The 20,569-nt window shown below is 39.6% G+C and overlaps 1 protein-coding gene across 3 annotated transcripts in view; it reads right to left on the reverse strand.

Moving 5' to 3' along the window:
- Positions 1-20,569, reverse strand: part of LOC133574886 (astrotactin-2) — a 752,799-nt gene that overhangs the window by 336,684 nt on the left and 395,546 nt on the right. For 2 of the 3 annotated variants that reach the window (XM_061927222.1, XM_061927221.1), the window contains exon 7: positions 9,576-9,743. In XM_061927222.1, the coding sequence (XP_061783206.1) occupies positions 9,576-9,743 (168 nt within the window). Of the gene's footprint in view, positions 1-8,778; positions 8,797-9,575; positions 9,744-20,569 lie in introns of those variants that run through there. The other variant, XM_061927224.1, reaches the window with a different exon arrangement.

Below are 20,569 nucleotides of genomic sequence, written 5' to 3' on the forward strand. Positions count from 1 at the left end.
AGCTTAAAAAAATAAAATAAAAAAAGTAAAATAAAAAAAAAAGACTACTCATGCACTAATGACTTAAAAAGTAAAGTAGCTGCTCCAATTATAGCCAGTGCGTTTATTTCCCTAAACTGCAAAGAGGAAGCAGGGGCTAATTACATAGAGGCTTTAAAAACTCATATTGTATTTCATAATTGGAATATTTAATCATGACAATGTTAAAAAAAAGAGAAGAAAACAAATGCTACATCAGGGGTGTCAAACGTACGGCCCGAGGGCGGGATCAGGCCCGCGAACAGGTTTTATCCGGCCCGCAGGATGAGTTTGCTAAGTACAAAAATGAACCTGAAGTTTTTGAATGAAATAAACTGCTGTTCTAAATGTGTCCACTGGATGTCGCAATAGCAATTATTTGTATCTTTGTAGATGATTAAGTTACAGTTTGTCATGTCTGTTGATCATGTTTTTGTTTGGCCATGTGCTGTTTGTTTTTTGGACTCTTTTTAGCTCCTGGTTGTGCACTCTTGCTTGTTTTGTTTCCATGACTACTCATTAGTTTCACCTGTCTCAAGTTTTGGACTCGCGCACCTGTCACTAATCGGGTCGGTATTATTTAAAGGGGAACATTATCACCAGACCTATGTAAGCGTCAATATATACCTTGATGTTGCAGAAAAAAGACCATATATTTTTTTAACCGATTTCTGAACTCTAAATGGGTGAATTTTGGCGAATTAAACGCCTTTCTATTATTCGCTCTCGGAATGGGAAGCAATCCGCCATTTTCTCAAACACATTACAAACACCGAATCAAATCAGCTCTGTTATTTTCCGTTTTTTCGACTGTTTTCCGTACCTTGGAGACATCATGCCTCGTCGGTGTGTTGTCGGAGGGTGTAACAACACGAACAGGGACGGATTCAAGTTGCATCAGTGGCCCAAATATGCGAAAGTGGCAAGAAATTGGACGAAATTTGTTCAAAATACGAGGGTGTGGGGAAAGCCGACGAAAATGGTCAGTCGTTTGTTCCGCACACTTTACCGACGAAAGCTATGCTACGACAGAGATGGCAAGAATGTGTGGATATCCTGCGACACTCAAAGCAGATGCATTTCCAACGATAAAGTCAAAGAAATCTGCCGCCAGACCCCCATTGAATCTGCCGGAGTGTGTGAGCAATTCAGGGACAAAGGACCACGGTAGCACGGCAAGCAATGGCGGCAGTTTGTTCCCGCAGACGAGCGAGCTAAACCCCCTGGATGTCTTGGCTCACACCGCTTCTACCTGTCACGTGGGGGGGTCGCAGCGTGCTGCGGGGTTGTTCTTCCAATGCAAAAATGGCTCCGGACGTCAGCGTGAAGGTAGGCTAGGATTTATTAACATAAATCACGCACTACCACAAACATAAACAATACAACAACAACAACAAAAGGCAAGCGTGCCTAAAACGCAAGTGAGGCTAATCTTTAGCAGAAGCTATGGCATGGACATGGAAACTTACTTGGTCAGAGCAAGACATAAACCGGTGTGACATCAAAACAACGCAGGCAGAACGAGTGATGAACAAAGGTAGGCTTAAATAACAGTGACATGATTGGTGACAGGTGTGTGTGAGTCCGAACGTGAAACAGGTGCGTGACGTGACAGGTGAAAACTAATGGTTGCTATGGTGACAAACAAACAAAAGTGCACAAAATGTCCAAAAACAAAACCGAACATGACTAAAGCAAAACATGATCACACAGACATGACACTACCGTCCCTTATGCCACCGAAGATGATCAAGAGTAGAATATCGACCCTAGCTTCCCTGGCCTGCTGACATCAACTCCAAAACTGGACAGATCAGCTTTCAGGAAAAGAGAGCGGATGAGGGTATGTCTACAGAATATATTAATTGATGAAAACTTTATTCATTACTCGCGGTTTTACGTAAATTATTATACATAAACTGTGTTTACCAATAATTTAGCTTAAAAACATTACAACACGTAAAAACAAACACATACCAATCGTTGGTTAGAAGGCGATCGCCGAATTCATCCTCGCTTTCTCCCAAGTCGCTGGCTGTCGTGTCGTTTTCGTCGGTTTCGCTTGCATACGGTTCAAACCGATATGGCTCAATAGCTCCAGTTTCTTCTTCAATTTCGCTTAAGCCGCTGAAATCCGAGTCTGAATCCGAGCTAATGTCGCTATACCTTGCTGTTCTATCCGCCATGTTTGTTTGTGTTGGCATCACTGTGTGACGTCACAGGAAAATGGACGGGTGTATATAACGATGGTTAAAATCAGGCACTTTGAAGCTTTTTTTAGGGATATTGCGTGATGGGTAAAATTTTGAAAAAAACTTCGAAAAATAAAATAAGCTACTGGGAACTGATTTTTAATGGTTTTAACCCTTCTGAAATTGTGATAATGTTCCCCTTTAAGTTGCCAGGCAGTCTGTCTGGCGACATCACCTCCTTGACACCCATGTTATCTGATATCCTTACTACTCATGCCATTGTCATGCTGCCATAGTTTTCATGCTGCTCGTTTCTTGCCACGTGAGTTCTGTGTATTCTTGTCACAGTAAGTGTTTATTTGTTTCATGTTCATAGTTTTTTGCCCAAGTGCTAGTTTTGTTTCATAGTCAAGATTGAATCTCCGCCTTGTGTTTGTTCTTTTTGTTAGTGGTAAAAATAAATAGGTCTTTACCTGCACGCCATGTCCGCTCCAACTTTCCTTGCAACTCGGGGAAAACAAACAACCCATAGTCCACGTCTTGACAAAGTTAAAGTACCACTGATAGTCACACATACTAGACTTTTGACAAGAACAAGAAAGTTTGATCATATTTCGCCTATACTGGCTCACCTGCACTGGCTTCCTGTGCACTTAAGATGTGACTTTAAGGTTTTACTACTTACGTATAAAATACTACACAGTCTAGCTCCATCCTATCTTGCCAATTGTATTGTACCATATGTCCCGGCAAGAAATCTGCGTTCAAAGAACTCCGGCTTATTGGTGATTCCCAGAGCCCCCAAAAAAGTCTGCGGGCTATAGAGCATTTTCTAGTCGGGCTGCAGTACTATGGAATGCCCTCCCGGTAACAGTTAGAGATGCTACCTCAGTAGAAGCATTTAAGTCCCATCTTAAAACTCATTTGTATACTCTAGCCTTTAAATAGACCCCCCTTTTTTAGACCAGTTGATCTGCCGTTTCTTTTCCTTTCTCCTCTGCTTCCCCCTCTCCCTCATATATATATATATATATATATATATATATATATATATATATATAATAAATACTTGACTTTCAGTGAATTCTAGCTATATATATATATATATATATATATATATATATATATATATATATATATATATAAATTAGAGAAATACTTACATTTCAGTGTTCATTTATTTACACATATACACACATAACACTCATCTACTCATTGTTGAGTTAAGGGTTGAATTGTCCATCCTTGTTCTATTCTCTTTCACTATTTTTCTAACCATGCTGAACACCCTCTCTGATGATGCATTCTGCTTCGTCTCCTTGTTGTGTGCGCAGTTGTGCACTGCACTCTCTAAAAGCCGTAGATGTTATTGTCACATATGCATGTACAGTAGAAGGCAGTATTGTCCTGTTTAAGAGTGTCACAACATTGCTGTTTACAACAAACAAACTGATTTACGGTAGACGAAAACGTGACTGCTGTTGTTGTGTGTTGTTACCGCGCTGGGAGGACGTTACTGAAACTGCCTAACAATAAACCCACATAAGAAACCAAGAACTCGCCCTCGATCATTCTACAGTTATAACGTCATTGGGCAGGCATGCTGTTTATATTGTGGGAAAGCGGACGTGAAAGCAGGCTGTCGACACGTCACTCAGGTCCGCCTTAATTTCGGGAGATTTTCGGGAGAAAATTTGTCCCGGGAGGTTTTCGGGAGAGGCGCTGAATTTCGGGAGTCTCCCGGAAAATCCGGGAGGGTTGGCAAGTATGGTGTAACCAGCAGAGGCACTGTCAATCTGATCGTAACTAGTGTCAACAAGCTATGGGACGTTTGAGCTCCGTCAACGGTAGCATGGATCTACCAAATGCAACAGCGGCATTGAAACAAGAGTTCAGAACATTCTCCCTTTATCCCCCGTTGAACAGTTTGTATTAAGAAACCCCAGAGTGTGTGTTCACCATTGTTTGTCGTAATGGTGCAGGTTGTTAGATTGTCTGCCATTGACAGGACATCGACGCGAATAGAAAGAGTTTTCTGAAGAGCACCTTTAATTTTCGCTAGCGGACAGATTAGTTTGCCCCCCGGAGGAGGAAACACAACATCCTTGAGGGCAATCACTCATCAAATAATCTCGCTGCTGAAAAGGACAAATGAAAGGGGAACTAAAGTGGGAGAGACAAGGAGAAAGGGCGCTGCATTACTACAAGGAGAATCCTCCCAATGTAGCGAGAGAGTAAACGACTGTGAAATTGAATTATGGCGATTACCGGTCCTCTCCACGTATAAACACGGTGGACACTGTGAACGCAGCACAATCCACAAACTCCGTCTTTTGGCATCTTGATGCATATGAGTATGAATATGTTGCTGTAATCCATTATGCATCAGCCGTCGACGTGCCCTTGACCACGGTGACATTAATTCACATACATTACAGATGTAATCCATTCTAATGAGCTTATAGGCTTGATGTAGTCGCCATGAAATACCAGTGGGAGTTGTGCCACTCAAGCGGCGATGTGGCACTCTGCACTCGTAGCTCTACTTAAGAGTCGTTTTAATGTCTGCACAAATATGCTCAAGACTGTTGGACCAGCAAAAGAGTGCAATCGGGAATATATATATATATATATATATATATATATATATATATATATATATATATATATATATATATATATATATATATATATATATATACACACACACACTGTATTGCCAAAAGTATTTGGTCACCCGTTCAAATGATCAGAATCAGGTGTCCTAATCACTTAATAAAATCAAGCACTTAGGCATGGAGACTGTTTCTACAAACATTTGTGAAAGAATGGGCCGCTCTCAGTGATTTCCAGCGTGGAACTGTCATAGGATGCCACCTGTGCAAGAAATCCAGTCGTGAAATTTCCTCGCTCCTAAATATTCCAAAGTCAACTGTCGGCTTTATTGTAAGAAAATGGACGAGTTTGGGAACAACAGCAACTCAGCCACGAAGTGGTAGGTCACGTAAACTGACAGAGAGGGGTCAGCGGATGCTGAAGCGCATAGTGCAAAGACTTTCTGCACAGTCAGTTGCTACAGAGCTCCAGACTTCATGTGACCTTCCAATTAGCCCACGTACAGTACGCAGATAACTTCATGGAATGGGTTTCCATGGCCGAGCAGCTGCAACTAAGCCATACATCACCAAGTCCAATGCAAAGCGTCGGATGCAGTGGTGTAAAGCACGTCGCCACTGGACTCTAGAGCAGTGGAGACACTTTCTCTGGAGTGATGAATCACGCTTTTTCATCTGGCAATCTGATGGACGAGTCTGGGTTTGGAGGTTGCCAGGAGAACGCTACATTTCGGACAGCATCGTGCCGAGTGTAAAATTTGGTGGAGGAGGAATTATGGTGCGGGGTTGTTTTTCAGGAGTTGGGCTTGGCCCCTTAGTTCCAGTGAAAGGAACTTTGAATGCTCCAGGATACTAACACATTTTGGAAAATGCCATGCTCCCAACCTTGTGGGAACAGTTTGGATCGGACCCCTTCCTCTTCCAACATGACTGTGCAACAGTGCACAAAGCAAGGTCCATAAAGCCATGGATGACAGAGTCTGGTGTGGATGAACTTGACTGGCCTGCACAGAGTCCTGACCTGAACCAGATAGAACACCTTTGGGATGAATTAGAACGGAGACTGAGAGCCAGGCCTTCTCGACCAACATCAGTGTGAGACCTCACCAATGCGCTTTTGGAAGAATGGTGGCAAATTCCTACAAACACCTTCCCCAACCTTGTGTACAGCCTTCCCAAAAGAGTTGAAGCTGTAATTGCTGCAAAAGGTGGACCGACATCATATTGAATCGTATGGGTTAGGAATGGGATGACACTTCAAGTTCATATGTGAGTCAAGGCAGGTGGCCAAATACTAAGACCCAGAACACAGATGCAGTATTTCAGAAACAGTTATTTACAGTCTTACTCTCTCAGTCTTTTTTGCTACTTGTGCCAGCTTTTTTGAAACACGTTGGAGGCATCAAATTCCAAATGAGCTAACATTTGCAAAAAATAACAAAGTTTACCAGTTCGAAGGGTAAGTATATTGTCTTTGCAGTCTATTCCATTGAATATAGGTGGAAAAAAGGATTTGCAAATCATTGTATTCTGTTTTTATTTACAATTCACAAAACATGCCAACTTTATATATATATATATATATATATATATATATATATATATATATATATATATATATATATATATATATGTATATATATATATATATATATACATATATATATATATATACATATATGTGTATATATATGTATATATATATATATATATATATATATGTGTGTATATATATGTATATATATATATGTGTATATATATGTATATATATATATATATATATATATATATATATATGTGTATATATATGTATATATATATATATGTGTATATATATGTATATATATATATATATATATATATATATATATATATATACATATATGTATATATATATATATATATATATATATACATATATGTATATATATGTATATATATATATATATATATATATATATATATATATATATATATATATATATATATATATATATATATATAGTTGGCATGTTGTGTGAATTGTAAATAAAAACAGAATACAATGATTTGCAAATCCTTTTTTTCCACCTATATTCAATGGAATAGACTGCAAAGACAATATACTTACCCTTCGAACTGGTAAACTTTGTTATTTTTTGCAAATGTTAGCTCATTTGGAATTTGATGCCTCCAACGTGTTTCAAAAAAGCTGGCACAAGTAGCAAAAAAGACTGAGAGAGTAAGACTGTAAATAACTGTTTCTGAAATACTGCATCTGTGTTCTGGGTCCTATTCTGGTCGTGACAGAAAGTTGAGGTATGCTCATCAAACACTTACTTGGAACATCCCACAGGTGAACAGGCTAATTGGGAACAGGTAGGTGCCATGATTGGGTATCAAAGCAGCTTCTATAAAATGCTAAGTCATTCACAAACAAGGATGGGGCGAGGGTCGCCACTTTGTGAACAAATGCGTGAGTAAATTGTCGAACACTTTAAGAACAACATTTCTCAACGAGCTATTGCAAGGAATTTAGGGATTTCACCATCTACGGTCCGTCATATCATCAAATGGTTCAGAGAATCTGGAGAAATCCCGGCAAAGCTGAAAACCAACATTGGATGCCAGAGACCTTTGTTCCCTCAGGCAGTAGTGCATGAAAAACTGACATCAGTGTGTAAAGGATATCACCACATAGGCTCAGGAACATTTCAGAAAACTACTGTCAGTAACTACAGTTGGTCGCTACATCTGTAAGTTAAAACTCTACCATGCAAAGCGAAAGCCATTTATCAACAACACCCAGAAACGCCGCCGGCTTCGCTGGGCCCAAGCTCATCTAAGATGGACTGATACAAAGTGGAAATGTGTTCTGTGGTCTGACGAGTCCACATTTTCAAATTGTTTTGGAAACTGTGGATGTTGTGTGTTGATTTAAGACTCATGAATGAATAGATCGTTTTTAATGATTTGATAGCGGGAAATTTGATTAATCAAAATAGTTGCATACAATTCATCCTATCCAACATACTGTTGGTTGATGCCTAAACGGGCTGCGGCAAAAAATATAAGCATTGTTATAATGTTATACTCCAGCACATTGTAAAAAAAAACAAAAAACAAAACAGGCGGGCACAGCCAACATTTTATAGATTATTTGTATTATTTTTAATGCATACATTTTTAGGAGTGTGGTGATCGTTGTGAATAATTTTTCTACCACTTGTCCTTAATAATGTTGACAAAATAATAGAATGATAAATGACACAATATGTTACTGCATATGTCAGCAGACTAAATTAGGAGCCTTTGTTTGTTTACTTACTACTAAAAGACAAGTTGTCTTGTATGTTCACTATTTTATTTAAGGACAAACTTCCAATAAGGAACATATGTTTAATGTACCGTGATATTTTTTTGTTAAAATAAAGCCAATAATGCCATTTTTTGTGGTCCCCTTTATTTAGAAAAGTGCCGAAAAGTATCGAAATACAATTTGGTACAGGTACCGGCACCAAAATGTTGGTATCGGGGCACTACGTTAGCGCTTATAATAACAATATCACTAATACTTGGTTGTTATTCAAGTCACAAAATGTAAATGGAGTATTGTTGGCACTTTTTGAATGGTTATTTATTGGATTTTATGGGCAAAATAGTACTTTTATTTAATATTTACAATACATTAAAAAAAAAATCCATCTCTTGTCATGGTAAATGGTAAAAAGCGCCTTTCTACCTTCAAAGTACTCAAAGCGCTATGACACTATTTCCACATTCATCCATTCACACACACATTCACACACTGATAGCGGGAGCTGCCATGCAAGGCCCTAACCACCACCCATCAGGAGCAAGGGTGAAGTGTCATGCTCAAGGACACAACGGACGTGACGAGGTTGGTAGAAGGTGGGGGATTGAACCAGGAACCCTCAGGTTGCTGGCACGGCAACTCTGCCAACTGCACTAACCTGTGTCCTGGTCACAGATCTGTTCAAATAATTATGTATATATTACCACACAACTCTTATGATTAAGGGCCGTTGCTATAATTATTGTCAATTGTGCTAAAGTGGTATTTTTCTTTGTCTGTGCAAAGCTGGCAATCCAAAAGATTGCAAGCCAGTCTCGTATCAGTGTCTGTGTCTAGGAACAGCCTGCTGACTGCCAAGGCTGAACACCTCCGTGACGCAGACAGAGCAGAGACAAGGCGATATCTCCAGTGTAAACACATTTGCATTTCTTGTATAATAATAAATGGGTTGTACTTGTATAGCGCTTTTCTACCTTCAAGGGACTCAAAGCGCTTTGACACTACTTCCACATTTACCCATTCACACACACATTCACACACTGATGGAGGGAGCTGCCATGCAAGGCCCTAACCAGCACCCATCAGGAGCAAGGGTGAAGTGTCTTGCTCAGGACACAACGGACATGGTACTAGGTGGGGATTGAACCAGGGACCCTCGGGTTGCGCACGGCCACTCTTCCACTGCGCCACGCCGTCCCTATATATTGTGTCTAACTGGAGTTGTCGAGATTACCCCCTTCCTTCAGCAACAGCTTCAGTGATGTAACCAGGGACCTCCCAAATAAATAGAGGAAGCACGTGGGCTAGACCTTAGAGTGAAGTTTGGATCTGTAACTAGAGTACAGCCCAAATAACGTCTTTCCTCAATTGAGCAAAATTAAACTCTGTCTCTTCGTCTGTTATAATAGATGTCATCAGTGTTTGAACCTGACATGTATGTCCTTCAGCACTAACCTGTGTCCTGGTCACAGATCTGTTCGCAGGGGTCGGTGGTCCTCTGCCCGCAGTAATCCCGGACCCACTGCGTGGACGAATTGGTCTGATAGTAGAGGACGAGCTTGGCCGGGTTCAACCAGTTGGAAACATCCAGGAAGCCGCCCATGGCCACCACGAAACTACTTCCTGCGGGACAAAAAGCCATCGGAATGAAGTTGTTAGAGTCAGATAATTCCTTTATTCACAGCAAACTAAAAGAAAAACGCCCCTCTGTCCAGACTGTATTTAAATGGGAAACCTCTAATGCAGATATTTACGAGACTTAGCAGATAAGTGCAGTCGTGGGACTGTGCTCATTGGCACCGAGTCGCCATTCCTCCTCATTGCTCCCAGGCCGGTCATTAAACCCTGATCACTGAACAAGATTATCCTTAATTGATGCCAACGACTTTTACTTCCAATGAAAGCGCTGAGGGGCGGACTGCGCTTTAACATAAAGATTGTTCTACAGCGAGACATCACTGCCGGCTGGCAGAGGCATTCAAAGGTTTCTTTACGTAAAGGTCAATTTAAAACCAATTCCTGGACCGCGGTGGGACACAAAAGGTAGCGAGCGCCTTTGCTATTCTCTTCTGTGAGTCACGGAAGAATGAATACAGATGGAGGCAGCCTAAACAGGCGCTTGAATCTAAATGTAAAAAAAAAAAACAAACACCAAAAACAAAAGCTACTGGCTCGTGTTCTCCTGGCGAAGGCATTTCGACAGCACATTAAGAGGCCCGCCGTGTTGCGCTCACCTTTGCTCGTAGCAATTACTCTGCGGCGGTGATGTCGCTGTATTCTGCGGAATGTAAACAACGCGGCAAACGGGACAGTCTTACAACCTGAACAACATCAATAAATTGTGGGGGGACTTAACCGGAATGCCACTCAGTCAACAAAAGCCGAAACAAATGTGAAGCGTTTTGTTTATGGAGCAGGATATAAGACGGGGGTCAGCAACCATACTTGCCAACCTTGAGACCTCCGATTTCGGGAGGTGGGTGGGGTGGGCGTGGTCGGGGGTGGGGCGGGGGGTGTGGTTGGGGCGGGGGCGTGGTTAAGAGGGGAGGAGTATATTTACAGCTAGCATTCACCAAGTCAAGTATTTCATATATATATATATATATATAAGAAATACTTGACTTTCAGTGAATTCTAGCTATATATATATACATTTATTTTACTATATATATATATATATATATATATATATATATATATATGTATATATAAATAAAAGAAATACTTGAATTTCAGTGTTCATTTATTTACACATATACACACACATAACACCATACTTGCCAACCCTCCCGGATTTTCCGGGAGACTCCCGAAATTCAGCGCCTCTCCCGAAAACCTCCCGGGACAAATTTTCTCCCGAAAATCTCCCGAAATTCAGGCGGAGCTGGAGGCCACACCCCCTCCAGCTCCATGCGGACCTGAGTGACGTGTTGACAGCCTGTTCACGTCCGCTTTGCCACAATATAAACAGCTAATGATGAGGGCGAGTTCTTGGTTTCTTATGTGGGTTTATTGTTAGGCAGTTTCATTAACGTCCTCCCAGCGCGGTAACAACACACAACAACATCAGTCAAGTTTTCGTCTACCGTAAAGCAGTTCGTCTGCCGTAAACAGCAATGTTGTGACACTTTTAAACAGGACAATACTGCCATCTACTGTACATGCATATGTGACCCACTCATAATGTGTCACATTTTTGTGTTGATTTATTTATTTTATTTTGTGGTTTGAATTCGTTTTTGGAGCTGTCATTACACATTTATCAGTATTCACATTGGTCAGTAGGGGGCAGTAGGGCGTTTCTTCCCAATTGAATGCTATCACCTGCAGACCGGAAGTGTCTTGTCATTCTGATGAGCGCGACCAGTCTGTGAACAATTGAAACGTCCTGTGTGCTTTTTCCTCCTGTATAACAGGTTAGTTTTGGTGAATGAACTCACTGAATAATATCCATGTGATCTTTATAAGTTTAAGTACACCTTCTGATGGTGGAGCCTAACTCTAAAGTGTTTGTGAGTTGTAGTTTGTATTTGTGAATGAATCCAGTGCACAGCTGCAGTAATCAATACAAAAAGGCGACGTGAGTGCGCAATGTTTATATAGGAACTTCTGATCCTAATTCAGACTCCCAAATTAGAGCTCCCATTTTCTTATTGATTTTATAATGTATATTTGTATAATGTGTGTGTTCTGAAATAGTGACAGAGAATATAACAAGGATGGACAATTCAACCCTTAACTCAACAATGAGTAGAGGAGTGTTATGTGTGTGTATATGTGTAAATAAATACACTGAAATTCAAGTATTTCTTTTATTTATATATATATATATATACATATATATATATATATATATATATATATATATATATAGCTAGAATTCACTGAAAGCCAAGTATTTCATATACATATATATATATATCTTTACCACGCCCCCACCCCCCACCTCCCGAAATCGGAGGTCTCAAGGTTGGCAAGTATGCATAACACTCATCTACTCATTGTTGAGTTAAGGGTTGAATTGTACATCCTTGTTCTATTCTCTGTCACTATTTTTCTAACCATGCTGAACACCCTCTCTGATGATGCATCGATGTGTGGCACGCACAAAAGTGCTTTCGTCAAATGCATTAGAGTCTGGAATCTTCCATCTCTCCCTAGCATGGCCCAAAACCGGTCAATCTTTGCTTCCTGAGGAAGATCTTCAGTGCCAAGCACTTGGTAGTCCACTACTTCTTCCCGGAGGCTATCCAGGTCCAATCGCAGCTGCGGCTTGGAACTTACAAGCTGTTATGAGAGTAGCGTATGTGTGTGTGTGGCCCTTTAATAGGTGAGCATGTGAGGTGAGTGACGTCAGTGAGTGTGTGGGCGAGAGAAGAGAGGGAGCGATAGCGTGAGTGCGGGCGGGGAATAGTTTGTTTTGTGTTGGATTGGCTGTGTGCAAGCAATCAATAAAGCAAGATTTGCAACTAATCGCCGGACTCAGGCAGGAAAGGTGCAACAAAGCGTATTTCTTCATCTTACTCGTCGTCGGCGTCGCCATGGCTGCATCTTCCTCGTTCTTCTGCTTCGTCTCCTTGTTGTGTGCGCAGTTGTGCACTGCACTCTCTAAAAGCCGTATATGTTATTGATGTAATAGATGGCAGTATTGTCCTGTTTAAGAGTGTCACAACATTGCTGTTTACGGCAGACAAACTGCTTTACGGTAGACAAAAACATGACTGCTGTTGTTGTGTGTTGTTACCGCGCTGGGAGGACGTTAATGAAACTGCCTAACAATAAACCCACATAAGAAACCAAGAACTCGCCCTCGATCATTCTACAGTTATAATGTGTTTGGGCAGGCACACTGTTTATATCGTGGGAAAGCGGACTCAGGTTCTGGAGGCCACGCCCCCTCCAGCTCCGCCTGAATTTCGGGAGAAAATTTGTTCCGGGAGGTTTTCGGGAGAGGCGCTGAATTTCGGGAGTCTCCCGGAAAATCCGGGAGGGTTGGCAAGTATCTCAGCAACCCATGTGGCTCTTTAGTGCCGCCCTAGTGGCTCCCTGGAACATTTTTAAAAAAATATTGAAAATAGAAAAAGATAAGGGATTTTTTATTTTTTTTTTTCAGTATTTTTTGTATTTATTTATGTATTTATTTGACAGGGACAATACAATTAAACATTGCTACCCCACAGGTAACCGATGTCAAAGTACATAGGACTTCTAGCCACAGGCTAATTTGCAACCCTTTATTCAGACAACTATTATTTATGTATGTAATATTTGTATGTTTACTATGATACATTATTTATGTATTATTTATCTGTTACAGAGAACAAGGAAATTGGATACAATTGTTATGGTGTGAAAAGGGGTAGGGTTAAATAATCTCTGCTTCTTCTTACTCCTTTTCGGACGTGCTGTAATGAAACAACTGGAATTGTGTGATGCATTACATCAGTGTTTTTCAACCTTTTTTGAGCCAAGGCACATTTTTTGCGTTGAAAAAAATGCGGATTGGTATTTTCCTGTAGCGGTTTCATGTCTTCCTTTGAGCGATATTTCCCGCATCTACTTTGTTTTAGCAATCAAGAATATTTCAGTTGTTGCTATCCTTCTTTGTGGGGACATTGTTGATTATCATGTCATTTTCGGATGTACTTTGTCTTTGCTCCACAGTAAGTCTTTGCTGTCGTCCAGCATTCTGTTTTTGTTTACTGTGTAGGCCGTTCAGTTTTAGTTTCGTTTTGCATAGCCTTCCCTAAGCTTCAATGCCTTTTCTTAGGGGCACTCATCTTTTGTTTATTTTTGGTTTAAGGCATTAGACACCTTTTTACCTGCACGCTGCCTCCCGCTGTTTCCCGCATCTACAAAGCAATTAGCTACCTGCTGCCACCTACTGATATGGAAGAGTATTACATGGTTACTCTGCCGAGCTCTAGACAGCACCGACACTCAACAACAACACATCATTTGCAGACTATAATTACTGCTTTGCATAAAATATTTTTAACCCAAATAGGTGAAATTAGATAATCTCCCACGGCACACCAGACTGTATCTCACGGCACACTAGTGTGCCGCGGCATAGTGGCTGAAAAACACTGCATTACATTGTATCGTATGCATGTTTGAAATAAACTGAAACTGAACTGAACTGAACTGAACCATCGTCCCTGGTTAGGCTATTAAAAAAAAGTTGAGAAAAGTGTAAAACACATACAAAAAGATTCAGACAAGTTTCAGTTCCAGTCTCAGTTTCAGTTTATTTCGAACATGCATTCGATATGTTGTAATGCATCACATAATTTCAGTTGTTTCATTACAGTACGTCCGAAAAGGACTAGGAAGAAGCAGAGCTTATTTAATCCTACACTGCAAAAACTGAAATCTAAGTAAGATTAAATATATCAAATAAGGGTGATATTTGCTTATTTTCTGTCTGATAAGATAATTCTTCTCACTAAGCAGATTTTATGTTAGAGTGTTTTACTTGTTTTAAGGGTTTTGGTCCTAAATGATCTCAGTAAGATATTACAGCTTGTTGCTGGGATTTTATGACCTATATTGAGTAAAACATGCTTGAAACTAGAATATCAACTGTTGCAAAGCTGTGTCATCAACACTCACAAGTATAAAACTACTTTTTTAAAGTAATAATTTCTTATTTCAAGCATGTAGAAAAAAAAACATGACTTTGACACAATTGTGTCTCATAATTAAAACAGATGACAGCCAAATGGACTTTGCTGTTTTATTTTCAATGAAACAATAGAAAATATGTACTCATATAGTAGTACAGTTATTAGTGAGAATATACTTATTTTAAGGTATGTTTCGGTTCATTGAGGTTAGATTATTTTACTTGTTTTGGAAAGTCTTGACAAGCCAAATTTTCTTGTTCTCTTGGCAGATAATTCTGCTTAGTTCAAATAAAATACCCCTCATTTTTGTTTTTTGTTTTTCTTGTTTTTGAACACTGACTTTTTGCAGTGTACCCCTTTTCATACCATATTAATTTTATCCAATTTCATTGTTCTCTGTAACAGAACAGTGAATAAATAAATAATAAATACATAATATACCATAGTAAGCATACAAATATTAAAAAAAATAATAATCCTTGTCTCAATAAAAAGGAAAACAAGGGTTCAAGATGTTCATCATAATTATTATGTGTACTTTGCGAACACTTGTAGTTTGAACAGTCTCTTAAACTGAATCACATTGGTGCTTTGTTTGATTTATTTACTTAATATATTCCATAATGTAATTCAACATACTGATATACTAAAAGTTTTAAGCATACAAATGTTTTAAATTTGATTTTCCTCAAAAAAAAACACATTGAAAATAATTGGCCCTATACTACATCCAGTTCTAGTGCTCACACTTCTGATTTTTCTTCAGCCACTTTTCAGTTTTGTGGAGAAAAGTTTAAAGTCCGACTGTGACTTTAACTCCAGTGGCAAAGAGTTCCACATATGTGAGGCCTTCACTGAGAACGCAGACTCACCCTTTTAAGTGGTATTTAGATGAATAATGACTCATAATTCTTGTGAAGAAACGGTGTGTATGGAATACCTACTCAGACGACTTCTGTCGAGATGAGATGCATGATTTATGATCGAGAATAAACTTACAGGGAGCAGGGAAGCGAGGAAACAGCAGACCACTCGGTGATATCAACACAAGCACACACTGTAGTGATCACGGCACTGCTATAGTTTGTCTGCGTTAGCGCTTATAACAGGGGTGCTCAGTATGTCGATCGCGAGCTACCGGTTGATCGTGGAGGGTGTGTCAGTCGATCACCAGCCAGGCATTAAAAAAATAGTCCTAAAAATGAGCGATCATAATTCTTTACTATGACGTCACTTGATTGACATTCACGGCACCCGAGGGTCTTTTGAGATGACGCTGGCTGCTGCCAGCTCATTAAAATTACCGACAGGAAGGCGAGAAACACTTTATTTCAACAGACTCTGGCGCCGTACCTGTCGTCAAAACTCCAAAGACCGACTGCACAGTTGCACAATAAAAGCTCTGCTTCATCCTGCCTGAGCTAACAAAATAAAATTCTCAGAAAGCTGGCGTGCACAAGCTAGCAAGCTACGGAGTTTGCCGACAATGTATTTCTTGTAAAGTGTATACAAAGAAGTACGGAAGCTGGATAAATAAGATGCCAAAAACCAACCACTTTCATGTGGTATTGGACAGAAAGGAGGACTTTTTTTCTCCTCCATTCGAAAATGCGGACGTTATCAGCACTACTGTCTGATTCCAATCACTGCAAGTCATCAGAATCAGGTAATACACCAACTTATATTCTTGTCTTCATGAAAGAAAGGAATCTATATGTGTTAAACATGCTTGTATTATCTTTAAACACCTTTAACTTATTAACAATATTAACTATATGTGTTAAACATGCTTGTATTATCTTTAAACACCTTTAACTTATTAACAATATTAACTATATGTGTTAAACATGCTTGTATTATCTTTAAACACCTTTAACTTATTAACAATATTAACTATATGTGTTAAACATGCTTGTATTATCATTAAACACTTTTAACTTATTAACAATATTAACTATATGTGTTAAACATGCTTGCATTATCATTAAACACCTTTAACTTGTTAACAATATTAACTATATGTGTTAAACATGCTTGTATTATCGTTAACCACCTTTCAGTTGTTAACAATATTAACTATATGTTAAACATGCTTGTATTATCTTTTAACACCTTTAAATTGTTAACAATATTAACTATATGTGTTAAACATGCTTGTATTATCTTTAACCACATTTAAGTTGTTAACAATATTAACTATATGTGTTAAACATGCTTGTATTATCATTAAACACCTTTAATTTATTAACAATATTAACTATATGTGTTAAACATGCTTGTATTATCTTTAAACACTTTTAACTTATTAACAATATTAACTATATGTGTTAAACATGCTTGTATTATAATTAAACACCTTTAACTTGTTAACAATATTAACTATATGTGTTAAACATGCTTGTATTATCATTAAACACCTTTACTTATTAACAATATTAACTATATGTGTTAAACATGCTTGTATTATCATTAAACACCTTTAACTTGTTAACAATATTAACTATATGTGTTAAACATGCTTGTATTATCTTTAAACACCTTTAACTTGTTAACAATATTAACTATATATGTTAAACATGCTTGTATTATCTTTAAACACCTTTAACTTGTTAACAATATTAACTATATGTGTTAAACATGCTCGTTTTATCATTAAACACCTTTAACTTGTTAACAATATTAACTATATGTGTTAAACATGCTTGTATTATCATTAAACACCTTTAACTTGTTAACAAAAACATATATTTCATAAATAAGTAAATATAAATTATATATATGAATGAGGTAAATCCCCACGACTTGATCAATTGAAAAGTAGCTCGCCTGCAGAAAAAGTGTGAGCACCCCTGGCTTGTAAAAACAATATTACTAACACTTGGTTAATAGTCAAATCACAAAATATAAATGGAGTATTGTTGGCACTTTTTGAATGGTTATTTATTGGATTTTATGGGCGAAATAGTGGAGCACCTGCTAGCTAAATATTGTTTTTGGTAACACTTTAGTATGGGGAACATATTCACCATTAATTAGTTGCTTATTAACATGCAAAATAGTAACATATTGGCTCTTAATTAGTCATTATTAAGTACTTATTAATGCTTTATTCTGCATGGCCTTATTATCGTCTGCGATCACTCAAAACGAGTATGATTGCCCTCCTGTGGCTAGGTCTGCCTTCAGGTGAACGCCTGTGCGTGGAATCTTTTTAAAGTGGGGAGACTGGTGCACAGACAGCCACCACACTGTCCTTGGCAAAGACAAGGCCAGGGCCCAATGGCATGAAGACCAAGACAATTGGGGGCCCAATCTTTGCTGCAGCCTTTTTCCGCCTTTGTGATCGTTGTGGAGCTTCTATGCAACGATCATCCGCCCACTCCACCGTTGAGGTCTTTTACGACGAGGGAGACGCGCAAACTCCAACGTCACTTCTTCGCTGTGGGGAGCTGTATCTGATGGCAAGGGAAACCCAGGACGAACGGCACCTCCTCACAGTTGCAGGAGGCTGCCGGAGCTCCGGTCTGTCGGAGGACCGCCTATGGTGCGCCTACCAGCAACTGCTTTTCTCTCAGGGTGTGCTCCCCTAGCCTTATGTTTTCCCTGACTAACCCACAAGGCAGCTGACCTTATTATACAACAACCATAACCCTAACCCTCTAACCCTAACCCCAACCCTAACCAAATAACTCTAAATTAAGTCTTTGTTACATACAGTATGTTCCCGTAGTGTCTAAATAACTCTAAATTAAGTGTTTGTTACTTAGAATATGTTCCCCATACTAAAGTGTTGTTTTTTTTACAAAAAAATAATCTTGAAAATGTGGGGTTGTTTTATATTTGCTGTGTACAGATTTCAAAACGCATACCAACAAACACACGGCAAACGACCTCTCCGCAAGCGAGCCAGAGCTTTTCTTATTGTCACCCACTTTATTTCAATTCTAACTTATTACTGCCTTACTGCCCCACCCGATCCTTAAGATCAGCTGCTGTTGACGGTCCCTGACACGAGGCTGAAGCTTAGAGGTGACAGAGCTTTCGCCGTTGCTGCTCCCAAGCTCTGGAACGACCTACCTCTGAGTGTTAGACACGCCTCCTCTCTTCCTGTTTTTAAATCTCTCTTAAAAACATACTTTTATTCCATGGCTTTTAACACTGAGTAATATCCATCCTGCAATGGCGCCCCATAATACACCTGCTGTGAACCTGTTTTTATTTATTCTATTTTATTTATTTATTTTTTATCGTGTTCTGTTTGTGTTGTGTTGTGTTTGCTCGGTACTCGTATTATCTTTTAACCTGCCCATTGTACAGCACTATGGCTAACCCTGTGGTAAATTTTAAATGTGCTTTATAAATAAAGTTGATTTGATTTGATTTATTATTCCGCTATTATACTAGACCAGGGGTCGGCAACCCGCGACTCCGGAGCCGCATGCGGCTCTTTGATCACTCTGATGCGGCTCAGCAGCTTACTTGCTGAACTCCCCAATTTTCCCGTGAGACTTCCGGATTTCAGTGCCTCTCGCAGAAAACTCCCAGAATTAATATTCACCTATTTTCACCCTTACAGCTATAATAAGGGCGTGCCATGATGGTACAACATTTGGCGCCCTCTACAACATGTATTAACAGCGTGCCAGCCCAACACTTGTTATACAAAACACATCTTCTGCTTGCACACGTACGCGACAGCAATGCATACTTGGTCAACAGCCACACAACTTACACTGACGGTGACCATATAAAACAACTTTAACACTCTTACTATTAATGCGCCACACTTTGAACCAAAACCAAACAAGAATGACACACACATTTCGGGAGAACATCTGCACCTTAACACAACATAAACACAACAGAACAAACACCCAGAATCCCATGCAGCCCTGACTCTTCCGGCTACATTATACACCCCTGCTACCACCAACCCCCCCCTCCCCCACCCCCCCTCTGTGCGTCGGTTGAGGTGGGCGGGGTTTGGTAGCAGGGGGTGTATAATGTATCCCGGAAGAGTTAGGGCTGCATGGGATTCTGGGTATTTGTCCTGTTGTGTTTATGTTGTGTTACGGAGCAGATGTTCTCCCGAAATTTGTTTGTCATTCTTGTTTGGTGTGGGTTCACAGTGTGGTGCATTATTAGTAAGAGTGTTCAAGTTTTTTTTTTATACCACCACCGTCCGTGTGAGCTGTGTGGTTGTTGACCAAGTATGCCATGCTGTTACTTACGTGAGCAGAGCGGGAGCCCCATACAACATGTGGCTGATCAGGCACGCTGACTGTAGTGGGTGCTATATGCCGTACCACCACGGCACGCATGACGCTGACAAGCGCCATTAAATAAAATCCCGCGTGCCGCACCAGCTTTCAAATTCCACACAAAGGTGTTGGCAGCGTGTCTGAGACCCCTGGTTATACATAGCACAAAGCAAATAAAAAAAACTTCGTATGCAGTGTTATTTCATTTAAAATTTCAAAAAGATTTTGCGGCTCCCATTGTTTTCTATAATTTGTGAAACTGGTCAAAATGGCTCTTTGACTGGTAAAGGTTGCCGACCCCTGTACTAGACACACACACACACACAAAAAAAAATGCCAGAAGTAACATTTAATAATAAGGATTTCCATGTTGTGATGACCTGTCCTTTTATTCTACCTTCTGTACAAATATGTACTTTCACTCGGTGCTTATCTGTTCCTTTCATGGCTGTCTTTGTTGCCAGTCCACAGCCCGCTGATGTCTTAGCCGTCCATAAGTCACTCCTGTTGAGGTCTTGTTGTTTATACCGCTACACGTCCTTATCACTTGTCTCCTAGC

Source organism: Nerophis lumbriciformis, linkage group LG32 (genome assembly GCF_033978685.3).
Source record: "Nerophis lumbriciformis linkage group LG32, RoL_Nlum_v2.1, whole genome shotgun sequence".
Lineage (NCBI taxonomy): Eukaryota > Metazoa > Chordata > Actinopteri > Syngnathiformes > Syngnathidae > Nerophis > Nerophis lumbriciformis.